A 22449-nucleotide genomic window follows, 5' to 3' on the forward strand; every position below is an offset into this window, starting at 1 on the left:
ACAAATTATTATTACGAAATTAGAGTTTTTGTTTAACTAATAACCCACACGGCACGAAATATGTCAGAAATATTTCCGAAATGTTACAACATTTCAGATTCATTACATAATTTCAGGAATATTTCTGAAATGTTTCTGAAATATGTCAATTGCAATATAACATTCCCAATATTTCGGAAACCTTTCAGAAATATTTCAAATGCAATATAACATCACTGGTACCTTCGAAACGTTTCAGAAATATTTCAAATGCAATATAACATTTTCGATATTATAAATATATTTCAGAAATATTTCAAATGTAATATAACATTTTCGATATCATAAATATATTTCAGAAATATTTCAAATGCAATATAACATCACTGGTACCTTTAAAACGTTTCAGAAATATTTCAAATGCAATATAACATTTTCGATATTACAAATATATTTCAGAAATATTTCACATGCAATATAACATTCTCGATATTATAAATACATTTCAGAAATATTCCAAGCGCAATATAACATCACCGGTACTTTCGAAACGTTTCAGAAATATTTCAAATGCAATATAACATCACTGGTACCTTCGAAACGTTTCAGAAATATTTTAAATGCAATATAACATTTTTGATATTATAAATATATTTCAGAAATATTTCAAGCGCAATATAACATCACCCGAACTTTCGAAACGTTTCAGTAATATTTCCGTTTATGTGTGTATACATAAGTATTTTTCATAAAATTTGTCATTTTTCAAATTTTCCATAATGGACACGTGCATAAAGTTTTTCAATATTTATACCTTTCATAAAGTTATGGATCTTTAATGATTATGCATACTGAGCTACGTCCAGTCAAGAAGACCGAAGTGAAGATTTTTTGACGGAATACGAATTGGGCGTCATAATTCTCATTTGTCTTGTTGAATCTACCAATTTTCTCGAACAATATCTCTTAAGGGACAACACCACTGTGACGGCTTCAAAAAATCGATTTTTTGAAAACCATCTAGAAAAATCTAGAATACATTTAAGAATAGAATGCCGTTGGTCCCAGGTGGAAAAAATAATTATTTTGGGAGATATAGGAGATATGGGAGATGCCAAAGGGACTCGTGAGAACGGGTCCGAAAGTGTGGTCCACACCGAATGCGTGTTTACTTTAAAACCAGTATAACATTGACCAGATACTTCCAAATTCCAATGTTTAGAATATTCAAGTATTGGACGTGGTGGTTTCGAACGCCTTAAACGGATACATATAAATATTCGTTATTTACGTCTGAACTATATAAGAATAAACAAGCAGTGTTTATATTTTAACTAAACAATTCATCAACAATTAACATTCCTTTTTGATTCCTGGGTGACCGGTTTACACTAATTGTAATATTATAATATTTATTCACATTCTTATTCTACGTATATGTTTATTAAAATTACCGTCGTACTTATATTAATTCAAATTAACGCGCCTTATTTATTCGCGTTTTATCCGCGAGTAAGCGCTGAAAAACCCTAAAAATATGGCATCACGTCGCATACTCGAGCGCAAGTGTCGAGCGTCGCGCGCCAATTTTTCGCGCATCACCGTCGCGCAGCGTCGTGCACTCTTCCATCCTTCATTCTCGAGCTTTCTTGTTCTTTCGCACCGCGTTTCACAGGTCGTTAGATACCACGGATCTCTTGAGAAAATTACAGAAACCCACGTGGCAAGAAAAGTGGATATTTGGTAAGTAAATGTTTAATTTCCAATAAATGTGTAGAGGATTAGACCAAAAAATATCCTCAGCTACTTGGCATAATTACATATTTACGTGCATATTTGCTATGTACGCGGTTCTGCAGTTTGCTTGCTAAATCGGCTATCCTTGGCCACCACGTGTTGAATGGTATGCAATTGAAATACCGGCTTATGTGTGAACAGAAAGTACTATACTGCTTATAATTTTTTGTCAAGCTGTGAATTAAATAAAATAATTACGATCGTTGACTTCCCAACTATGAAACATCTATAATATTAAATCTTTTTATAGTTTACTCAACAAGGTTATTTCCTAACCGCAGTTGACCTCTCACGAGTGAGTACTCGTTTGCTTTTCCACAGAATTGAAAAAATCATGCTACGTATTTGAAGGATAACTTTTTGTCAGAATAACTTTTCCTTTGGAGAATCATTGTGATCTGGATGAACTAAGAGTGTTTGACCAAATATTTAGAAAAAGTCAGAAATAGTGGAAATTGTGTGTGGAAATTTCTGGTTTTTTTCTCATATTTTTTGGTTAACAGATCTTCGTTTATCCAAATCAGAATGATTCACCAAAGAAAAATTCGTCCTGATAATTATCCTTCAAATTGCATAATGATTTTCCCCCTTGATGGAAAATCACACGATACGGCATAATTGCCTTATGCAGTATTAAATTATGCATATTCCGATATTCGTATAGTGTCGCGATTTATTAATAAAGGCTAATTTTAATTTATACTAAATTGTTGATCAATTGAAACTTGAAGATACGCCGACCGTTATCAAACTTCGGTTTACTTTTCACTAGTTAATTACTGATTGAGGCCTGTATATTCAAAACTGTACGTTTTTAACATTTTAACTATAATTATTATAGGATATTATTATGCATTATAATTATTTTTCACGCTATACATATAGACGGGCCCTAATGAAACACTTAGTGTATCTCGCTGGCCCAAATAGAACAAGGCTATTTCATAAAAAGCTGTATAAGGCATGTACAGAGCTCTGTATATACGTCCTATGTCAGCTTCAGTTTTATGCACATTCCTATCATTGTTGATTATAAAATAGCAGAATATACTCTCACAAAACATTCTGCTTATACGTTATTTCAATCTGGCGTATACCACCTTGAGCCTCGTGTAATCTAGCTTTAGTTAGAAAGATATCAGACTAGGTGGAGACCGCCGATCAGTAATTACATGTTATTTGCTTTGAATCACACTCACGTATTTACAACTAAATCTTGAAACATCTGTAATAATTGCAGGAAAAGGTTGAGCAGCTGACAGTCAACTGTGTATTCGAAATATACAACATACGTTTTAGGTAAGACTATTATTAACCAATCATTTAGTTTATGTTTGATCAAATGATTGGGTAACCAGCTACCATTCGATTGGCAATCACACTAATCTAATATCAATAGTGGCATGACGTCCATATTTTCAGTGTATATTTTATGTTAAACAACTTAACTTTGCAGTCAACTGTATAGTAGACCCTGACAAACATTAGTTCTCAGACTTTTCAGAATAAACTTTTATTTTCCTGCACATCAAATGAGAAATTATTGACTGACCTTTTGTTATTCAAAGTTTTATGTTCGCAACATTGAATATTATACTTTATTATACTTGTATTATTTATGATATTTGATTTCAGAAAATGACACGTAAAAGAAAAAGTAACGACTGCTATTCAGATAGACATAAACGTCGACTCGTTGAACAACAAACTAAATTAAGTATTATTAGAATGAAGCACGTATAGTACGAAATGTAAAGTCGTGAACCAAACGCTTTTTTTAAAATATACATGAAAATAAGTATAGTTTTTTCTCGATTTAAACTTATTATTATAATATTATAATAATTAAATTATTTTTAAATCAATAATACATATGAAAATATAGGTTATAATAATTAAGCTGATACAGGGCAGTCTTTTGCTATACACCATATTTACTAGTATAGTAGTAACTATACGTAGTAACATGTACTACGTGTATTACGTAACATTTCTTCGTAAATATTGTGCAGAGCAAAAGACTGCCCTATATCAGCTTAATTATTATAGCCTATATTTTCATATGCATTATTGTTTCCAAAATAATATAAACATAATAATATAATAATAAGTTTATATTGAGAAAAAGACTATACTTACTTTCACGTATATTTCGAAAGAAGCCTTTGGTTCACGACTTTACATTTCGTACTACGCACTAGTATAGTATGTGTAGTAGGGTGGGCCAAAAAAAGTGAGTATTTTTTTTTACTTTATACTCTGAAAATCGGTTGCTAGATACCTCTAAAGAATTATCACCAAATATGAGCTCTTAATTTTGATAACAAGGTCCTCCGCTTTACAATTTTGCATTTTTTCCTGAGTATTAGAAACAAAAATTCATATCTCTTTGACAACTGTTCGTTAAAAAATATCTCCCTTCATATTCTTGTAGGAAATCGAACGCTCTGCAAAAAAGGTCTCTTACAATTTTTTCGTAAACCTTACCGTTTAAAAGATATCAAAGCTTAAAGTTTGATTATTTTGAGAGAAATTTCTGTTTTGCTTATGAATTTTTTAACTCGCTTACAAAAAATTTTGATGAATTGCACAACTCATAGTTTTGTAGGAAATTAACTGCTCTACAAAAATGGTGTCTTATGATTTGTCGATTAAGTTAAGCGTTTAAAAGATATTCATCGTCAAACTTCAATGCATACTAATTTTAACAGTTTTTGATGAATAATTCGAAAAATTTCAATTTAATTTATAAGTTTCATGAAAATTTATTCCAATGTGAGTTCCTAAGAAAAGAGAAATGTTTTAAACTATTTTTCTTTTATTTTTTCAGTTCTATATAATATATAGAACTAAAAATAAAATATATTTTTTAATTTTCAATTTTTAATATATATTTTTATACTATTTTTCTTTTATTTTTTTAGTTCTATATAATATATGTAACTATATATATATTATAATATATAGAACTAAAAAAATAAAAGAAAAATAGTTTAAAACATTTCTCTTTTCTTAGGAACTCACATTGGAATAAATTTTCATGAAGCTTATAAATTAAATTGAAATTTTTCGAATTATTCATCAAAAACTGTTAAAATTAGTATGCATTGAAGTTTGACGATGAATATCTTTTAAACGCTTAACTTAATCGACAAATCATAAGACACCATTTTTGTAGAGCAGTTAATTTCCTACAAAACTATGAGTTGTGCAATTCATCAAAATTTTTTGTAAGCGAGTTAAAAAATTCATAAGCAAAACAGAAATTTCTCTCAAAATAATCAAACTTTAAGCTTTGATATCTTTTAAACGGTAAGGTTTACGAAAAAATTGTAAGAGACCTTTTTTGTAGAGCGTTCGATTTCCTACAAGAATATGAGGGGAGATATTTTTTAACGAGCAGTTGTCAAAGAGATATGAATTTTTGTTTCTAATACTCAGGAAAAAATGGAAAATTGCAAAGCGGAGGACCTTGTTATCAAAATTAAGAGCTCATATTTGGTGAGAATTCTTTAGAGGTATCTAGCAACCGATTTTCAGAGTATGAAGTAAAAAAAAAATACTCATTTTTTTTGGCCCACCCTAATGTGTAGTAACATTTACTACGTGTGTTACGTAACATTTCTTTGTAAATATTGTGTAAAGCAAAAAACTGCCCTATATCAGCTTAATTATTGAAACCTATATTTTCATATGCATTATTGTTCCCAAAATAATATAATTATAATAATATAACGATAAGTTTATATTGAGAAGAAGACTATACTTACTTTCATGTATATTTCAAAAGAAGCCTTCGATTCACGACTTAATATGGACATGAGTCTGTACGATTTTATAATGTATTTGAAAATAAATAACTTTGTAAGATACCTATATAATTAATCATTTTACTCAGATTCAGGACTTTCTTTATTACCTGAAAGATTTTTGAAATGTATTGTGGAATATATCAGAAATATTTTCACTATATCTTTCGGAAATGTTTCAGCAATATATCAGTCACCATTTTCAGATATATCGCTGAAAAATTTCTGAAATATATCGCGGAAATATTTCTGACATATTACCGAAATGTTTCTGACATATTTTTGACATATGTCAGCTATAAAACGTTAGTTATATATGCGGACATGGACATATTTCTGACATATTTCTGAAATGTTGCAATGGAATATAACATGTTTCTGATAAGACATTTCTGAAACATTTCTGAAATATATCGCGGAAATATTTCTGACATATTACCGTAATGTTCCTGACATATTTCTGACATATGTCAGCTATAAAACGTTAGTTATATATGCGGACATGGACATATCTCTGACATATTTCTGAAATGTTGCAATGGAATATAACATGTTTCTGATAAGACATTTCTGAAACATTTCTGAAACATATTGTGCTGTGTGGGAAGTTACGCAAGTTTGTTGAACCTGAAAACATATGGATTTCTTGTTTTCCATTGTTAACAACGTAGTGTTATTGACGTGAAAAGTGCAGTCTCGTCGAAAATTTTGTTACATGCTGAAGATGTCATAACTACAACAATTACCGAACATTTTTCAAGTCTTAAAGCTTACAATTAAATGAATATAAAATTATTACTACTAGGTTATTTTGTAACCTTCCCGTAACAGCAGAATCAGAATTGAACATGTTGAATTTTATTAAAACAATCTCTTCGCAATACTGAGAAAAAAAAATTAAAAACCGTAGAAAAAATCAACATCAATACTGAATTTATATTCGATTTCTAACATATGAGAGACTCATGTGAATGCTGCTGCTTGGAAATTCATCACACTGAAAAACATGTAAATCAGTATCAGCGACAAGCCCCACCGCGCCGAACTCGTCCTTAAAAATCACCCCGTGAGGGTGAAAATGAAATATTCCGTTTTCACCGCAGAGAATGAGCGTGAAATTGTACGTTAAGCATTAAATATCTTGATACGCAAATCTCGACACCATCTTATAAAGAGCAACTCCCCGGGGGATAATTATAATTTATTTCGTGGGTAACATGGCTGTAATTATATTGTACATTAATTCAAGTGGCTTCAACACCGAAATGATACATTTTATACGATGAGAGAAATTCTTAGTTCCGGTTACAGCTCAGTCCTTAACTATTTTCATTTTTTACCAAAATCGAAAAATATAGTTAGAGGTAGAAAATGAAAATTAGTTTTGTATCCGTTACCTGAAAGTCTAGTATCCGTTACTATTCTTTCTCATTACGATCGCTGTTGCTATATTTTCTTGCAACTGTTGCGAAAATTTAAAGCTTGCGCAAGAATAAATTGACGTCAAAGCCTTATTTAACCAAAAAAGTAGAGTAAACCTCACAAACTGATTTTGCGTTGCAATAACCAAAAAAGGATCGACAATAGCGCAAAATGGTTAGGCGTACCTCGTTTTTCGTAATTCCAACAATATTGAAACAGTTTTTTCAACAATACCTCTTTTACCCAATTTTTCTAGCTACCGTAACAAATGAAATTTTTCTCAGTGAGCGGATTTGTACTCTCGCAATTTGTTCACGTATTTTCAAACTGTGCTATTTCCTCTTCGTTGCGTTATTCTGCATTGTATGTTAATTAATTAGTCCATAAATTTAACCTGAAACCCAAAGCAAGTCTAATTTAATCATCAAATATCGCCTTTGAAGACCTACCGAAAATAACTACTTCGTTCATTCCCATAATTCTTTGCTGCCAGTTACAGGCCGCAACAGATAAGCTAACAAACATCGTCAGACACCTTTGACGGTCCAATTAATTAACACGTTACCAAACGGCTTTGTAAACTGACTTCCCAGCTCCAACTGGACTAAGAAAGGGTCAGACACGGGTCGATTAACCATCCCCTACTTTCATCCCTCCCTTCGAGTCCCTATCTTGCTAGATCTCCGCCAGCTTATCGTTAGCCAGTTGTATTTCCGGTTCTCCGCTTGGCCATTGCCACTTCGTCACGTTTCCCATATGATCGCCTGCTCACAATCCACCGGATGGTTTATTATTTCATTACACGATTTGTATTATTGTTATTTTTTTTTTTTTTTAATATTTGTTACATATCCACGTGGATGTTTCTTTCCGTTCAAGTTTTACCTAACCATTTGGGTAACGACTAATTTTATTTAGGAAATATATTCGTCACTCAAATTGTTCTCAATTCTCTTTTTCTCAACGATCGGTAACTTTCGATTTAAAACTATGGATTAAGAATTACCAAGAAATATAATGTCATAATTTCGTTACGAAGTTCTTGAGCTTTAATTATGAGTAATAGCTTTATTCTAATCAAGTTTTATGCAATTTTTATACATGAAATTTGTTTCGTTAACATTCAGATATTCACGTCGAAAAAAAAAAAATAATTGCCAAATTTTCATCAATTTTCGAATGAATTTATACGCTAGAGTTCCACCTACTTTTAAAACCGATATCTTAACCTAATATTGGGATTATAAGATTTCATAAAAATATAGCAATAGAAATTGTAGTCAGTACTTTACTTGTTATACAATGTTAATGTATGATCAAAAAAAATTTTGATGAGTCTTTATGTCAACCGAGCCATTTGATCTGCGATCTTGCGAAATGTCTTGAAACAAATTCTTAGTTAGCATTATAATTCGAGAAATATTTCGTCATTAATTATTCCGAAATATTTTCATTTGTTAACAATTTTATAATAAATTTGGTAGAAATCGTTGAATTTTGATTACGAAGTTTCACCTCGAGTACGGAAAAACCTACATTTATGCTATTAGAAAAATTGTAGCTAACTAATTTACCGTGGTGAATGCGGTAAATCTTTAAGGTCATATCTATCATGATTTAAATTTATGACGCAATACACGCTGTATTACGAGTATAGAGAATTATAAAATTCCTCTTAATATAACGTCCGCACTGCTAATACCGTTGTACATAAAACTGCAAAGAAAGAAAATATCTAAGTAAAATTAACTGTTATTCGCATTTTGTCGAGCCATATATTCCGGGTACTTGTATTTACTGCACGCATAGTAAATATGGTTGACTGCTATTTAAGATCATGTAGTACTACTACCTTTACCGACCGAGCAAACTCACCATGTTTCTTCGTATATTGAAACAGTTGAAATTTGAACCATTTTCGTTCGCTTGTTTATTTAATATATCAAGAAAAAGGATGATTTTGCTCGGTCGGTAAAAGTAGGAGTACTATACGACCTTAACGTACCGCTACATTGGAATTCTAAACACTTTTACTTTATACATATATATTGCAAGTGTTACCGAGCTTTAAAAATCACATTTAAACTACTGCTATCAAAAGTCAAATGGGTTTGTAACATGCATGGTGCATGAAAAAATATAGGTCACGTGACTAACGATAAATGTATCCCGGATTGTGCTAAGCGTCAGAATTCAAGTGAACTCAAACCTATTTCTTCAGAGTCAGTGGAAACAATGAGATTACGATTAAAAATAGAATTCAGTTAACCTATGCGTAAAATTTCATACTCCGAGTACCTTGAAGCGAATAATTCTCGTGGTGAAATCGGAAAACTGATGCGATTGAAACTGTTGAAATAATTTCCTCAAGTCTTTCTCAAGTTTCGTATGCTATTATTGGCCAATTTTAATTTCGAAGTTTCAATGTTGGTTCAGAATCAGCGACTTAAAATGCTATATGAATATGAACTTCACCATAGTTGCGTCTCTTTTGAAATTTAAATGTATCAAGTTGTATTCAAAAATTTCGAGGCAAAGTTTTATTTCCATAACGACCCAATAGTCTTTCGAAAACTGTACGTTAAGCTTCACAAACTCGACCTCATCCTCGAATTTCAAAATTCTGTGTTCATATTTGAATTCGACGACAGCGAAAATTGTTCAACGACCAATTTTGACGGGAATTTCAACACGTTTTAAATTTCTGTTGGTGAGCTCAGAATAAATAAGGTGAACGAGAGGAGAACCTAAACCCAAGTTTTGGGAAAATCGAAGCTATTGACCTTTCAGAACAAGAAGCCAATTGCTCGTCACCGAAGACTTAACTACCATAACGTAAAATGTCGAAACTCTGTCCACGGAACTTGTAGCTACGAAGTTTGAAGTCTGTAGAAAACTATACATATGCCTTAGTCCCTCAGACAGCGGAGAAAGCTTTGTTGAAACTTCTGAAGAGAGCTGATGAACTTTTTTGTCAACTGTCCGAAAAGCTTTCGCACATGTTATGCCTTTTTTGAGACTGTGTCCCGGATTAGTAACTCCCCTTGAACTACTCTATACCACATTCATAGAAGTATCGGAAAATTTCTCTGACGCGATGTTTTACACTAACGCTGTTAACCAAAGTCGTGTACAGTATTTTAGTATCTACATATATGTCAGAGCAGATATATTGAGATCTGAGAAATAGTTGTGACTGACGAATCAGGCATGAAAAAATAATTATCACATGGTTGTGTTGGGAAAATTTTACCGATATCAAAGTAAATACAACTTGGAGCAAGCTGCGTGCTTTTGCTTTGTCACATTGAGCTAATTTATAGTATTGAGAAAAATTTCATTTGTTATAGTAACTAGAAAATTCGATAAAATAGGTATCGTTAAAAAAAGTGTTTGAATATTGTTGGAATTACTAAAAACGAGGTACGCGTAAACATTTTGCGCTATTGTCGATCCTTTTTTGGTTATTGCAACGCAAAATCAGTTTGTGAGGTTTACTCTACTTTTTTAGTTAAACAAGGCTTTAACGTCAATTTATTCTTGCACAAGCATTAAATTTTCGCAACAGTTGCAAGAAAATATAGTAACAGTGATCGTAATGAGAAAGAATGGTAACGGATACTAGACTTTCTGGTAACAGCTAGAAGACTAATTTTCATTTTCTACCTAGAACTATATTTTTCGATGGTGATAAAAAATGAAAATAGTTAAGGACTGAGCGGTAATCGGAGCTACTAATTTCTCTCAGTGTAGAAACGAGAGTAGGCAAACCCGGTTTTTCTAGGCCGAGCATAGGTTTGCGATATGAATACGGAAGATTAAAATACCGTTGCCTCCTTGATGCACACGATTCTTCATATAATATGAGTATATTACGCGTTTTTTCACGACGCACGCAATTGAGGTTAGGGTCGCGCAATGCCAAATTTTTTCGCAACAGCGCATGCGCGCAGTACAGAAAAGACGGTTTTTTATTCCTAGGACTTAAAAGTGGTCTTTTCAGTACTCCGCGTATGGTTATTCGTAAACTCAATCGACCGTCATAGAAAGGTGTACTTTGTGTACGGAAAACACGCATTGGAAAAGGCGTATAACACGCTCGCGTTATATAAGGAATATTTTCGAGTAGCATATTTTGTACCGTAAAACTGCACCTTCCGTTACATGCTAGAATCCAATACCCTGTGTTCCGAGCATTTTTCATCGAACACGGTGAATCGAAGGAGCATATCCCCTAAACTGACCCAGGCCAATCGAATACGTATACGATATGACGGCGAACGAATTGCTGGGATAAAAATAGCTTTCGTTTAATTCGTAGGGTGACTCGATTTGAGTGATGGGATGTAGAGCCTAGATGCGGGGGTTGGGAAATCACGCGAGTCGAGAGATAACCGAGCGGTGAAATAGGCAATGATGCAGGGCGATGGGCGCGCGAAAGCATTAGAATCGTTCTATAGGGACGCATAAGGCGAGAATCTGGGTCCCTCCTGGCGCCCCGAGGTTCGGGGGTGAGAGAGGGCCGTAATTTCCGGCAAGCATTAATGCACGCTTGCTTCGCCTCGTGTTGTTACGTCACACTTTCAGTCGATAAGCGGAAAACCGACCTGCTACTCGATTCTGAAGGTATCTAGATACAAGGAAAGGGACAAGAACCAACAGGCCAGACCCCATTATCTTGCACATGATTTATTGCGACGGACAATTTATGGTAGCGTCCTTCCAAGCTGGACTGCCGCAAACTAGATGGCCAGCTGTATGTATGAATATATAGTTGTTCGAACACTGAATAACTATACAAAGTGTATATGATTCTGTTTCCTCTTCGAGGTAACAAGGTTATAATAAACGCCCTCAAAGTGATCAATTTCAACTTGGCAAAATTCCACACATAAGTACTGTATCGTCACTGTTGCGAAGAAAAATATTCAATCATTGGAACCTCTGGAAAAAATTCTTCATGGTGTTCTCGATGTTTCCACGATGTATTAAAAAGATTGGAATTGCTCGAATTCCCGGTTAAAATCGATAAATCATGTTTTCTCTTCTCACAAATACTAAATAGAATACAATCAGAATATAGCTGTTGGTGATAAATGATTAAATTTTACGTCAACTCGACACGGTCTTATACTACTTACTAGTATTACGTAGGTATCAGGCATTCGGAACACATACTTTAATATACGTATTACTGTAGATACTAAAGTATCTAAAAGTCCTGAATACTCCGTCATGATAGATGCTGTCTTTTTCCAGCATGGGTATCTAATATTTCTAATCTAAATATCTAAAACTTGTAATATTTTTGCAGTCCAAGTGATAAATGTTTCCCAAGTCGCGAATAACGTTATAATTTGTAAAAACATTCGTACAATTAGCGTAACGCTAGTCTTGGGAAAATAATTAAAATAGAAGAAAAAGAGAGCTGAGATGACACCTCGGCGTGGCTTATACAAAATTTTTACCACTGTTATACTCTTTTTATACACTTCTGGAAAGTGCTGGAGGACTTTCCACTTATCGCACTTGATGCGCACTGGTTGTGAGTGCAATTTCCCTAATAGCACACACCCTTTCCTATTGGCCACAATGTAGGGAAATTGCACTTGTTGGTGAGCATCAAGCGCATTATGTAAAAGCTACTGACTGTGTTTATAGCGTACTGACAAAGAGTATGAAGCTACAGAAGAACGCTATTGTTGCGAGTCGACACACTTGAAGTTATCGTTCCATTTCAGATTTTCATAAATCTGTATCACCCGTCATAGTTAAATTACACCGTTATTCTAATCTGAAGATTTTTTCAGATTTCTCGTTCATAATAGACTTCTGGAAAAATATGAGTTTTCTCCGGCTGATTTTCACCTCTAACTCGACTTGCTGAGAAATAGTTAAAAATACGATAATTCGAAATTTTTCGATTTTTCAATCAAAAATAAAGTTCCGAAAGAATAATAGATGGTCAACGATAAGATTTCTTTACAGAAACTTTCTAGAATATCTTAAGAAAACTCGCAAACACTATTAGGATGATTCCAACTTTCGGAATGATACAGAATTTTTCTAAAAACTAGCTACATCTCGATGCAGGTATTTCTGATAAATATGATAAGAATTTTTTGAACTTTTTTTCACGTTCCGTACCCTTGCATCGGATTCGTGCTAACTTCCTCACAACCAGGTAAATTTATATACACTAGTTGTGTATTTACCATTGTGGATCTGGAAAACTTGGAAAAGTCGGAAAATTTCACACTCTAAGATTATTGGCAACCCTGTTTGTGTGTTTGTTTTTCCTAAATGACACGCAAAACGAAGATCGCTGACTATTCCAGGTTTTCCTCAAGAGTGTTCCATGAGTGCGTTTTATTTGCCACATTTTGGAAATGAAATTTTTAAAAGAAATTGCCGATTGGCTGATTTTTGAATATTGACCAACCATCTGAGCTGTTCATTTGAAATCAGAAAATCTGAAAATCTCTGACGAAATCTCAAGACTAACAACGAAATCTCTAAAAATGGTTTGTGAAATCAAACCATAACAGACTAAAAATCAACCAATTCTGAGGTTCCTGAGAAAATAAGCACCAATTAGATAGCGTCTACAATTTTCAAACGTATCTGTTTGACAAGTTAGTGGTCCTAAATATTAAAAATAAAAACATGTTATGTGAGTCAAAGTTCGAAATATCTTTGTGCTTACAATTCAGATTCTAGGATATAAATCTGTCCGTGTTGCCTCGATCGTTTGATAATTATCATTATACATTTGTAGGAAAATTGTCCATGTTATAAAGCGAAAAAATGAAATATATTATGTATTCCTGTATTTCTTGAGTTTCAATACCGTCAAACGTCACTTTTGAAAATTAGAAACATGAAAAATTATTGTGGCGCAATTGAGAAATCTACACCCGTATTCATTGAGAAACAAGGATTCCTTGTTCATGAAACGTGAAATGAGAAGAAGGAATCCTTGTTCCTCAAGGAAGGACTATGAATACGGGTGCTAGAGAATCATTTTAGCGCCATTCAATGAAATATTCGTCTGATAGGTTGGCAACGCTGCTAACAACACCCTTGCAGGGAATTTCGTTCTTCGTTCTAGAGTTGGCAGCGGATTTCGCATCGCGCGTAGTTGAATAAAATACCACCAGGGGGCAGGCGTCGAACGCATGCGTGGGCTCCATCGTTGAATCGGCGCCGCATCGGGAGACAAGGGAGAAACACCGAGCCGCCATTTTGTAAAGTGTGTGTTTGGTTCGCCTCGGGTCGTAAAGTTGGTTTTCGGTCGTCTATTGTTCCCGTCGTAAAGGGGAAACGGTTTCTCCTTTAGATGCAGAACCGTTAGCGGAGCGTACTTTTCACGATGACTCAGTTTTTACCGCCGAATTTACTCGCGTTATTCGCTCCGCGAGAACCGATACCGTACCTTCCACCCGCCAACAAGCTACCCCACGAAAAGAAGAATGGAGGATATATCGGGGTCGGAGCTTTTCTCAAGTTCTTCGAGGTCAGTATACACCAGGTTACAAATCCCGCCTGATATTTATCTCATCGCCGAGGCGGCACGCGTCAAAATTTACACTCATACCCACTGTCCACAAAGCATCAAAGATTGGCGACTCTAAAACCGCACCTCTCAATCTACGCGGTCGTAAAGTTCCTACCCACATTTACAATGCGCCTAACGAAGCTTTTAAGAGGAGTGCTCGGAATTGATCAACTCGCAATTGATTCAACTCGCTCCACGTCTTAGCACGCATTTTTCTCTTCACTTGTCCATATACCCTCATTCATCGCTATCAACGAAATGTCACTCCGAATGACTAGATGAAAATTATAGTTTTACCACAGTTGAGACTTTTCATCTGTCTGTATGAATTTGAACAGTTTTCTAATGTATGAAATAAAACATAACCGTTAATTACGAAGCTGAAATTAGTTACGTTACCGCATCGAAACGTTGAAACAAAAATTACTATTTTGCACCTTTAGAGTAAATGGAAAAGTTCTTTGTGCTTTATTAATGGTTCCCTAAATTTGAGAAAATCATAGAGTTGTAAAATAATGAGTTTTTATAAAAATGCATTATTACAGTAACGTTATAAATTTTAGCCTGTTCTTTAACTGGAATGAGGATGGTTGCACCTACTATTTTCGCGCAAGTTTTTTCAGCTGTATTTGCGTCACAGAGTAAACCTACATGGATCGTTTTAGACATGTACAGTCCATACACGGTTACTGGCAAGTGTAACCATATGCAAATCGCACAATAACTCATTCATATGTATTTTGTAAACCTCTAAAGATGACAGAAACTGCTCACATAATTTGCACCTCATGTGTATGTGGTTATGAATACCAACCTACGATAAAACATAAAGACTCTTATTACTATATGACGGAAGGATAGCTTATTCTACTCTCAATCAAAAAATTTCCCCCATCAAATATTTGGAATGTTCGAAATTACCACATCATTTTTTTTTTTTTTTTTTTTTTACACATTCAGAGCTAAACTTGTGATCATTTGTCAAAATCATGATATCACATGTAGAGAATATGTAGATACAATATTGAGTATAATGCATCGTTCCAACTTTCCATATCGCCTTGAATCGCAATTACGTGTACTTTATATCAATTATTGACCTGTACTGTAGCAGAAAGTACAAGTTATATATGATATTGAAGTGAGCGAAATTTGCCAATAATTAGATACTGTAAAATTGGAGTTACGTTAATGTAATGGTACATTTTTAAGAATTATTTTTGCAGAATTTAATACAAGTCGTATAATATCTGATGAATCGTTTAGGTTTGATGAAGTCTGCTTATGTTTTAGAATCCAAAAGATACTCCGCCTCCAGTTCGTGTTGAGACTCGTGAAGAACGACTGGAACGCCGTAGAAGAGAACGGGCAGAACAAGTTGCCTATAAACTTGAACAAGAAATTGCTGTTTGGGATCCAGCGGGCATTCCCAATGTCACTGCCGACCCTTTCAGAACCCTCTTTGTAGCACGCATAGTAAGTAACTCGTGATTGATGTGCGTGTTCTGTATTTTCAGATGTAATCAAGTTGTGGTTTAACCTATTCACCACTTGTTTCCATTAAGTGATGCGATACACACGTATTTAACTTTTTACAGAACTACGATACTTCGGAATCCAAGCTTAGAAGAGAATTTGAGGTTTATGGTCCTGTAAAGAAAGTAAGTTGCATAATACATAATTGCTTATGTAAGCATGAAATTCTTTTTTCTTGATATTGGAATGAACATCAAGGAAATACACACGACGAGTGAACTTTTTAATCTAAATTTACACTTTTTAGAATTTGCTCAAAACCATAAACGTACTATAGTTTTTTGTACTGACTTTTGAATCTACATGAAATAGCACTTGATAAGTAGCGAAAACGTGAAATAAATTTTTAAATTCTAATTCTTTTGTAACAGGTTTTGAATACTAAACACGTGGAAATTTTCTGTAATAACTAATGAATGTTTTATTACAGATTGTGGTAATCCATAATACAATCAATGGCAAGCCGAGGGGTTATGCGTTCATCGAATACGAACACGAGAGGGACATGCACTGTAAGTAACCGGGTGAAAAAACAGCCCTCTCAAAAGTCTCTATTGCCCTCTAGTAAGAAACTCGATATTTCCTAAAATCACATCCAGATAGTATAGTTGGGCTGGGCTATAGTTAGACTATGTATTTCCATTGATACTAAACCTGAACGGTAAAGGGGGTCTCGCCATACATCCGTGCAGGACTACTACTGTCTACTAAAAATACACATATGGTAAACGAATCACAAAAAACAATATTGGCTGTCTTGATTAATACAGTTTTTATCTTGTTCTTGGTACAGCGTGGCGGCCGCTGCCGGCAACTAGTGCCGTTCACTATTCCATGCAAAATCCCTGAACCTGCCTGATATGATAGGTTTGTATGTGTGGTAAGATCCAACATACAACAACGTTTGTTAGATTCTATGCTTACCCTGTTTACCTTACCTGGTTCAGTTTCATTTTAATGTCTGAATGAGCCAGATGGGAAAATTGAAAAAAGAAAACCACCAAAAACACTCGTCAAACTAGTTAGCCCTTGGTCACGTAAAATTTAGGAACACCCTCCCCTCATAATATACCTAAAAATATATTTGAAAGAAAAATGCTGTGCGCTGAATTGGTGTTCCACATCGAAATTGTTCAACTTTTTAAAAACTGACAAATAAACAGAAGGAGGTTCAGGGACGTGGTCAATGGACATTTATCGCTTATATCACCAATATCGCTTTCTCACTAGACTGAAAGAATCATCTTTCTTATTCTACCTAGTCGATGTCTTTTTAAAGATTTTGAAACACTTATTTGAATTATACTCAAGTCGAGGACATGGGTCACTCATAAGCCAACTCAAATTTTAAGGGCAAGGAAGACAGAGCAAGCCTATATATAAAAATATACTTGTCATATTAAAACTTTTGCTGCGAAAATTGAACCGTCACATGCTGAATGCTATATATTTATATAAAGCATTGATAAATCAGATAAAAATCATTGAATATTTATTTTTGAAATCGAATGAAATCTCTTGCTTGTAAACGTTGGATTACTGTATGAAAGTAACATTGCGTTATCCCACCATGTCTTACAGTAGTTTGTAAAATTTTGTTTTCACATGTTTAGCCTGAAGCAGCTTGTTTTTCTATGCCTTGAAATGGGTACTAATTTTACAACTAATGATACTGGCGTGGATGACTCGTGTCCTTAATGAATTCAAGACTCGCAACTAAAATTTAATTCTGTGGACATAGAATGGTTTTCAACGTGAAAAAAATGTCCTTCCACTGCAGATATTACCATTTTTATTAAACCGGCACGTTAACAAAGCCATGTTGATATAAATAACACCAAAGTAATTGCAATGATCAAAAATATAGAGTACTTGTGTTGTAGCTGCTAACAGGGCTGGTAGCAAGTTTACATTGTCACGTTTTCTTTTATGATAAATAGGCACATTGGTTACAGCATTATTCAAATTTTCAGGTCCTTGATATTACATAAAACTATAATCTATCCTAAAAATGTTTTATACTTCCGTAAAATCTAAGATGAGCTTTTAAATGCAGATACCAAAATATCAAGTTGATTCAATTACTGAAAACGCAACACACCGGACTGTTATCATTACTATAAAATGAAAAGCACTTATAATGACTGCTGCTACCAGCTGTGTGAAAACACAAGATATTTCAAACTAATCATGACAGCAAAACTACGTAGTAATTGTCATTTTTCGGATACCAATCCAGTGATATGTTCCAATTTCTGTATGGAATACTAATTAACCGTACATTGCTTTTTTTTTTCAAACAAAATTTCACTTCCCACCCCCACCCCCAGAGTGTCTTAACAAAACAAGTGTATGTATGAGTAAGTAGAATGGTTCTGTGAGCAGATGCCTTTTTAGGAAGAAATATTAGAAAGGAAGAAAAAGAAAGTAACGAGAACATAGAATAGAAATGGGATAGAACGATTTAAATCGCCCATCAATTTAATGTAATGTTAAACTCGAGTACAAGTTAGAAGTATAAATTATTAAAATAAATGCGCACGGTTTGGTTGTAAGTAAAAATAATATAAAGCGCACCAGGTAAAAAAACAAAATAATCTTCTCTGGAGATTGAACGAACATACGAAGACTGGGCACCTTCCCAATGAATAGCGTACGCGCTGGCCTACTACTCTATCCCCGCGAGTCACTTACAAGTTCGATTCACGATTAAAAGTACCTAGAGTTTGTGTTAACTTCCGTACGTAAGTAGCCGCGGTAGGTATTTTTTGTATCTGCTATACTTTTTTGACAAAATGAAGTAACCTACTAGAACTAAGGTCTTGTGGCATCTACGCGTTCATAGATGACTTTATTATATTCATCTTCGCTAGCGCATTGTAATTTTTCACAAGTAGACTAAAGCAAAAAAAACTTTGCTGGAAAACAGTCCGAAATTCTGTATTAACATTCAATAATCTTTTTCAACGATTGCAAAAGCGTAGCGAAATCATACAGAATATATTCTCAGATTTCCTTCGCGCCCTGCACTCGTATTCATAACCTGTGTCAAATATAGAATATTCTGACTAATTCCGACTTTTTTACTATGTTCTACTTTCCGAAATATTACATGAGTCTTCCAGACAATATAATAACATGTCAATCATCTAAACGAATAAGAGCCTCATCTCCTTTATTGTTGATGAATAATACATACGTATAATTATCCTAGTAGTCATTGGGTAAGATGACTTGAATGCGAAGACGTGTTGGTTCTTAAAAAAAAAATCTATTGGAGAAAATGTATAAAATTTCCAGCTCCCCGTTCTACGTAGGTATCATTAAAAAAAGGCACAATTATTTCTACCTGAGTAGGGGCATCGAATCAAATTTAGAAATCAATTCGAAATGATAAAAAAGATTCCTAAATTCCGACGCTTTCGTTAGAACAGAAAAACAATAAAACAACATTGCAGACCGTCTGAATGAATTTTTCCATCATTATAATCATTATTCATACTGCATATATTTTATAAAAGAAAGAACAAACGTGTATGAAATGATCTATTTGTTTGATCAATTGAACTTTCTTTACGTGGGTACAGCTCAGTAATCTGATGGTTGTAAAGCCACAGTGAAAAACTTTATGCTGTGTAAGGTTATTTATTCAAATTATCGAGAAAATTTTAGGTAGAGAAAATTTGCTCCCACTCAGGTACGTGTGAAATTGTTGGATCTTTTGAAAACGAACTATTAATCATTTTAGCTGCGTATAAACATGCGGATGGTAAGAAAATAGATGGTCGAAGAGTGTTGGTTGATGTGGAACGAGCAAGGACAGTTAAGGGTTGGCTACCTAGGAGACTTGGTGGTGGTCTTGGGGGTACCAGAAGAGGCGGTCCTGATGTCAATATCAAACACTCCGGAAGAGAAGACAACGAACGTGAAAGAGAACGTTATCGGCTTGAAAGAGAACGAGAAGCCACTGGGCGTGGCCTTGATAGAGACAGGTGACTTCCACAAAATTAACTTTGCAAATAGTGATTTATATTAAAATTATCTTTTTTAAAAGACTTGAATAAGTACTGGTGTGTTGTTCTGGGGACATTTTATCATCTAAACCTTACGGCGGATGACTCGCATTCGAAAATGAAAGTAAGCAAAACTTGAGCAACGTTTCTATGTAACAAAATATTACCAGTTTTCCCTGTTTTGGTGTGTGAAAAATATTTTTTTCACAAAAATCTTTAAAATGGAATACTTGCAAAATTTCAAAAACTTGTGATAAACGACCTGATCTGTACCCTATGCCAACCACTTCTGCTTCTACTAGCTGTAACTAAGTTAAACAAAGTCATTCTAACTTTAAATACTGCACCAGTTTATTTTGGAATATAAAAAAATCTGCTGTAAGAAAGTTCTAACAGATGAAATATTCGATTACGACTTACAGAAAAATTAATCGGTTACTTTTTCTTGCATACTATTTGAAAAAACTGCATGTTACTGGGGAAAAAAGTAAATATATTTATGGTGAAATGGACGATGAGCAACGAAAGCATCATTTTGCATACTCTTCATTGTACTGTCGTCTTGATTTTTATACTAATCTCATGAACCTTGTTTTTTAAGGGACCGCGACCGTGGCTTGGACCGAGAGCGTCGAAGATCGCGGGACCGTAAACGGAGATCCCGCAGCAGATCTCGTGATCGCAAACGTAGACGCAGCAGAGAGCGTGTTCCTGACCCTGACATCGAAGAGATTGAAAGAGAAGAGCGGCCTCGTGAAAGGCGAGAACGCGACCGAGATCGTGACCGAGAACGCAAACGCAGGAGATCCCGCAGTAAAGATCGCGAACGCGATAGAGAGCGCAAACGTGATCGACGAGATCGTGATCGAGAGCGCAAAGAGCAACGCAAAGATCGCGGTGATCGTGAAGACGAGGACGTTAAAGAAGTTCGCATTAAGGAAGAGCCACTCGATGGTAAGCGTAGTTATTTGCTATTGCTGGGTTTACTCATCGGCAAGTTTTGAATATATTGCAGGGTATTATATGTCAATTCTAAGGTAACAAATCTACTGCGGCTTAGCTTTCAAGATTTTACCAAGTTCCAAATTCGGTGAAACTCACTTTCAAATTAGAAACAACCAGGGTATTTGTTAATCTAAACTTTCAGCAATGCTATGAAAATGTCCCCGAATGTCGGCTGTACTTCAAGAGTTTCAGAGAATTTGTCAGGCTCGTAAAAATTCGAAACAGTGAATCGACGTACTCCTTCAATGAGTTTTGTTCTCTTCTTTCTGTCGCCTAGGAAGCTAAATGATTGTAGATATTGATCTTGGAGAAAATGAAGCTCATATTCCTCGTAGGTCTAAATTTTTCCAGTCACTGCAAATAAAAAGTTTCAGGACTAATAAAAAACGAAACTACTTGTACGAACTCTTTGGAATAACCCTGCATGATATATTTTGAGATTAATTCGGCTTCTGCCGTCAGTGAGATATTTTTTAATTTGTCATTCTCCTTCGCAGATTATCCGGACTATAGTAATAATTACACAACAGCATACAATGAAGCAGCTGTTAAATACGAAGATGAACATGAAGAAAAATATCGGATCCCTGACGGAGATAGTAATGGTCGCCCTGATCAATCCCAATATAACAATTATGAATCAGGCCAAGATTATTAAGCTGTTTAATTCAATTTACGTTGCTCGAATGATGAAATATTTGAAAAGGATCACCTCTCTTCTATACTTCTTATTGTACCTATAACTAGATCGCAATGTTTTATCGAATACTTAAACCTCTGGTGTGAAACGCTCTTACATTACGCTAAATCGTAAGCTGGCAAGGACGAAATATTCACATCTTTGTTGTGTTTTACCACTACGTTATCGTATAGTTACGCGAAGTTTTGATCAATTTGAAACGAAGCTAAAATAGGATTACTTTGCAACTCGTTTATTTCGAACTTTGTAACAGGCATTGGCGTGCAGACACCTAAATTAATTCAAATAGATCAAGCAATTGTATTTACTAATTAATTAATGAGGCATCGTTCGGTATGTATATAGGACTATATTCTATCATTTGAACTATTGACATTGACTACTGTATGTAGCTTATTAATACATATAGAAATAAAATGTGATTGCTATTTCTGGACTGGCTTATCTCCGCGGTTGATGATCATTTTTTTTTTTGCTATTCTTGAATCAATTAATAAGAACTTTGATCAAATTTAGTATACGATCAGAAAAATTGCTAATATATAATGTATACGAATACTTCATTTGTAATACATAAACCATTTATATCCCTGAGAAACTACTTATGGCCAATTCGACTTACAGAAAGAG

The 22449-nt window shown here is 34.4% G+C and overlaps 1 protein-coding gene and 1 long non-coding RNA gene across 2 annotated transcripts; both read left to right on the plus strand.

Moving 5' to 3' along the window:
- Positions 1-1579: 1579 nt before the first annotated feature.
- Positions 1580-4085, plus strand: LOC124223341 (uncharacterized). Its single transcript, XR_006884272.2, has 3 exons — positions 1580-1722; positions 3017-3075; positions 3412-4085. It is a non-coding gene; the product is annotated as an uncharacterized lncRNA (long non-coding RNA).
- A 10127-nt stretch (positions 4086-14212) lies between these two features.
- On the plus strand, positions 14213-22247 carry snRNP-U1-70K (small ribonucleoprotein particle U1 subunit 70K). Its single transcript, XM_046635193.2, is given in 9 exon segments — positions 14213-14523; positions 15859-16041; positions 16164-16226; positions 16532-16613; positions 16895-16939; positions 16942-16968; positions 19850-20093; positions 20716-21068; positions 21617-22247. Coding segments are annotated over 9 exon segments (1302 nt in total). The 5' UTR covers positions 14213-14379; the 3' UTR covers positions 21778-22247.
- The last annotated feature ends 202 nt before the right edge of the window (positions 22248-22449 follow it).

The sequence above is a fragment of the Neodiprion pinetum genome, chromosome 7, assembly GCF_021155775.2.
Source record: "Neodiprion pinetum isolate iyNeoPine1 chromosome 7, iyNeoPine1.2, whole genome shotgun sequence".
Taxonomy (NCBI): Eukaryota; Metazoa; Arthropoda; class Insecta; order Hymenoptera; family Diprionidae; genus Neodiprion; species Neodiprion pinetum.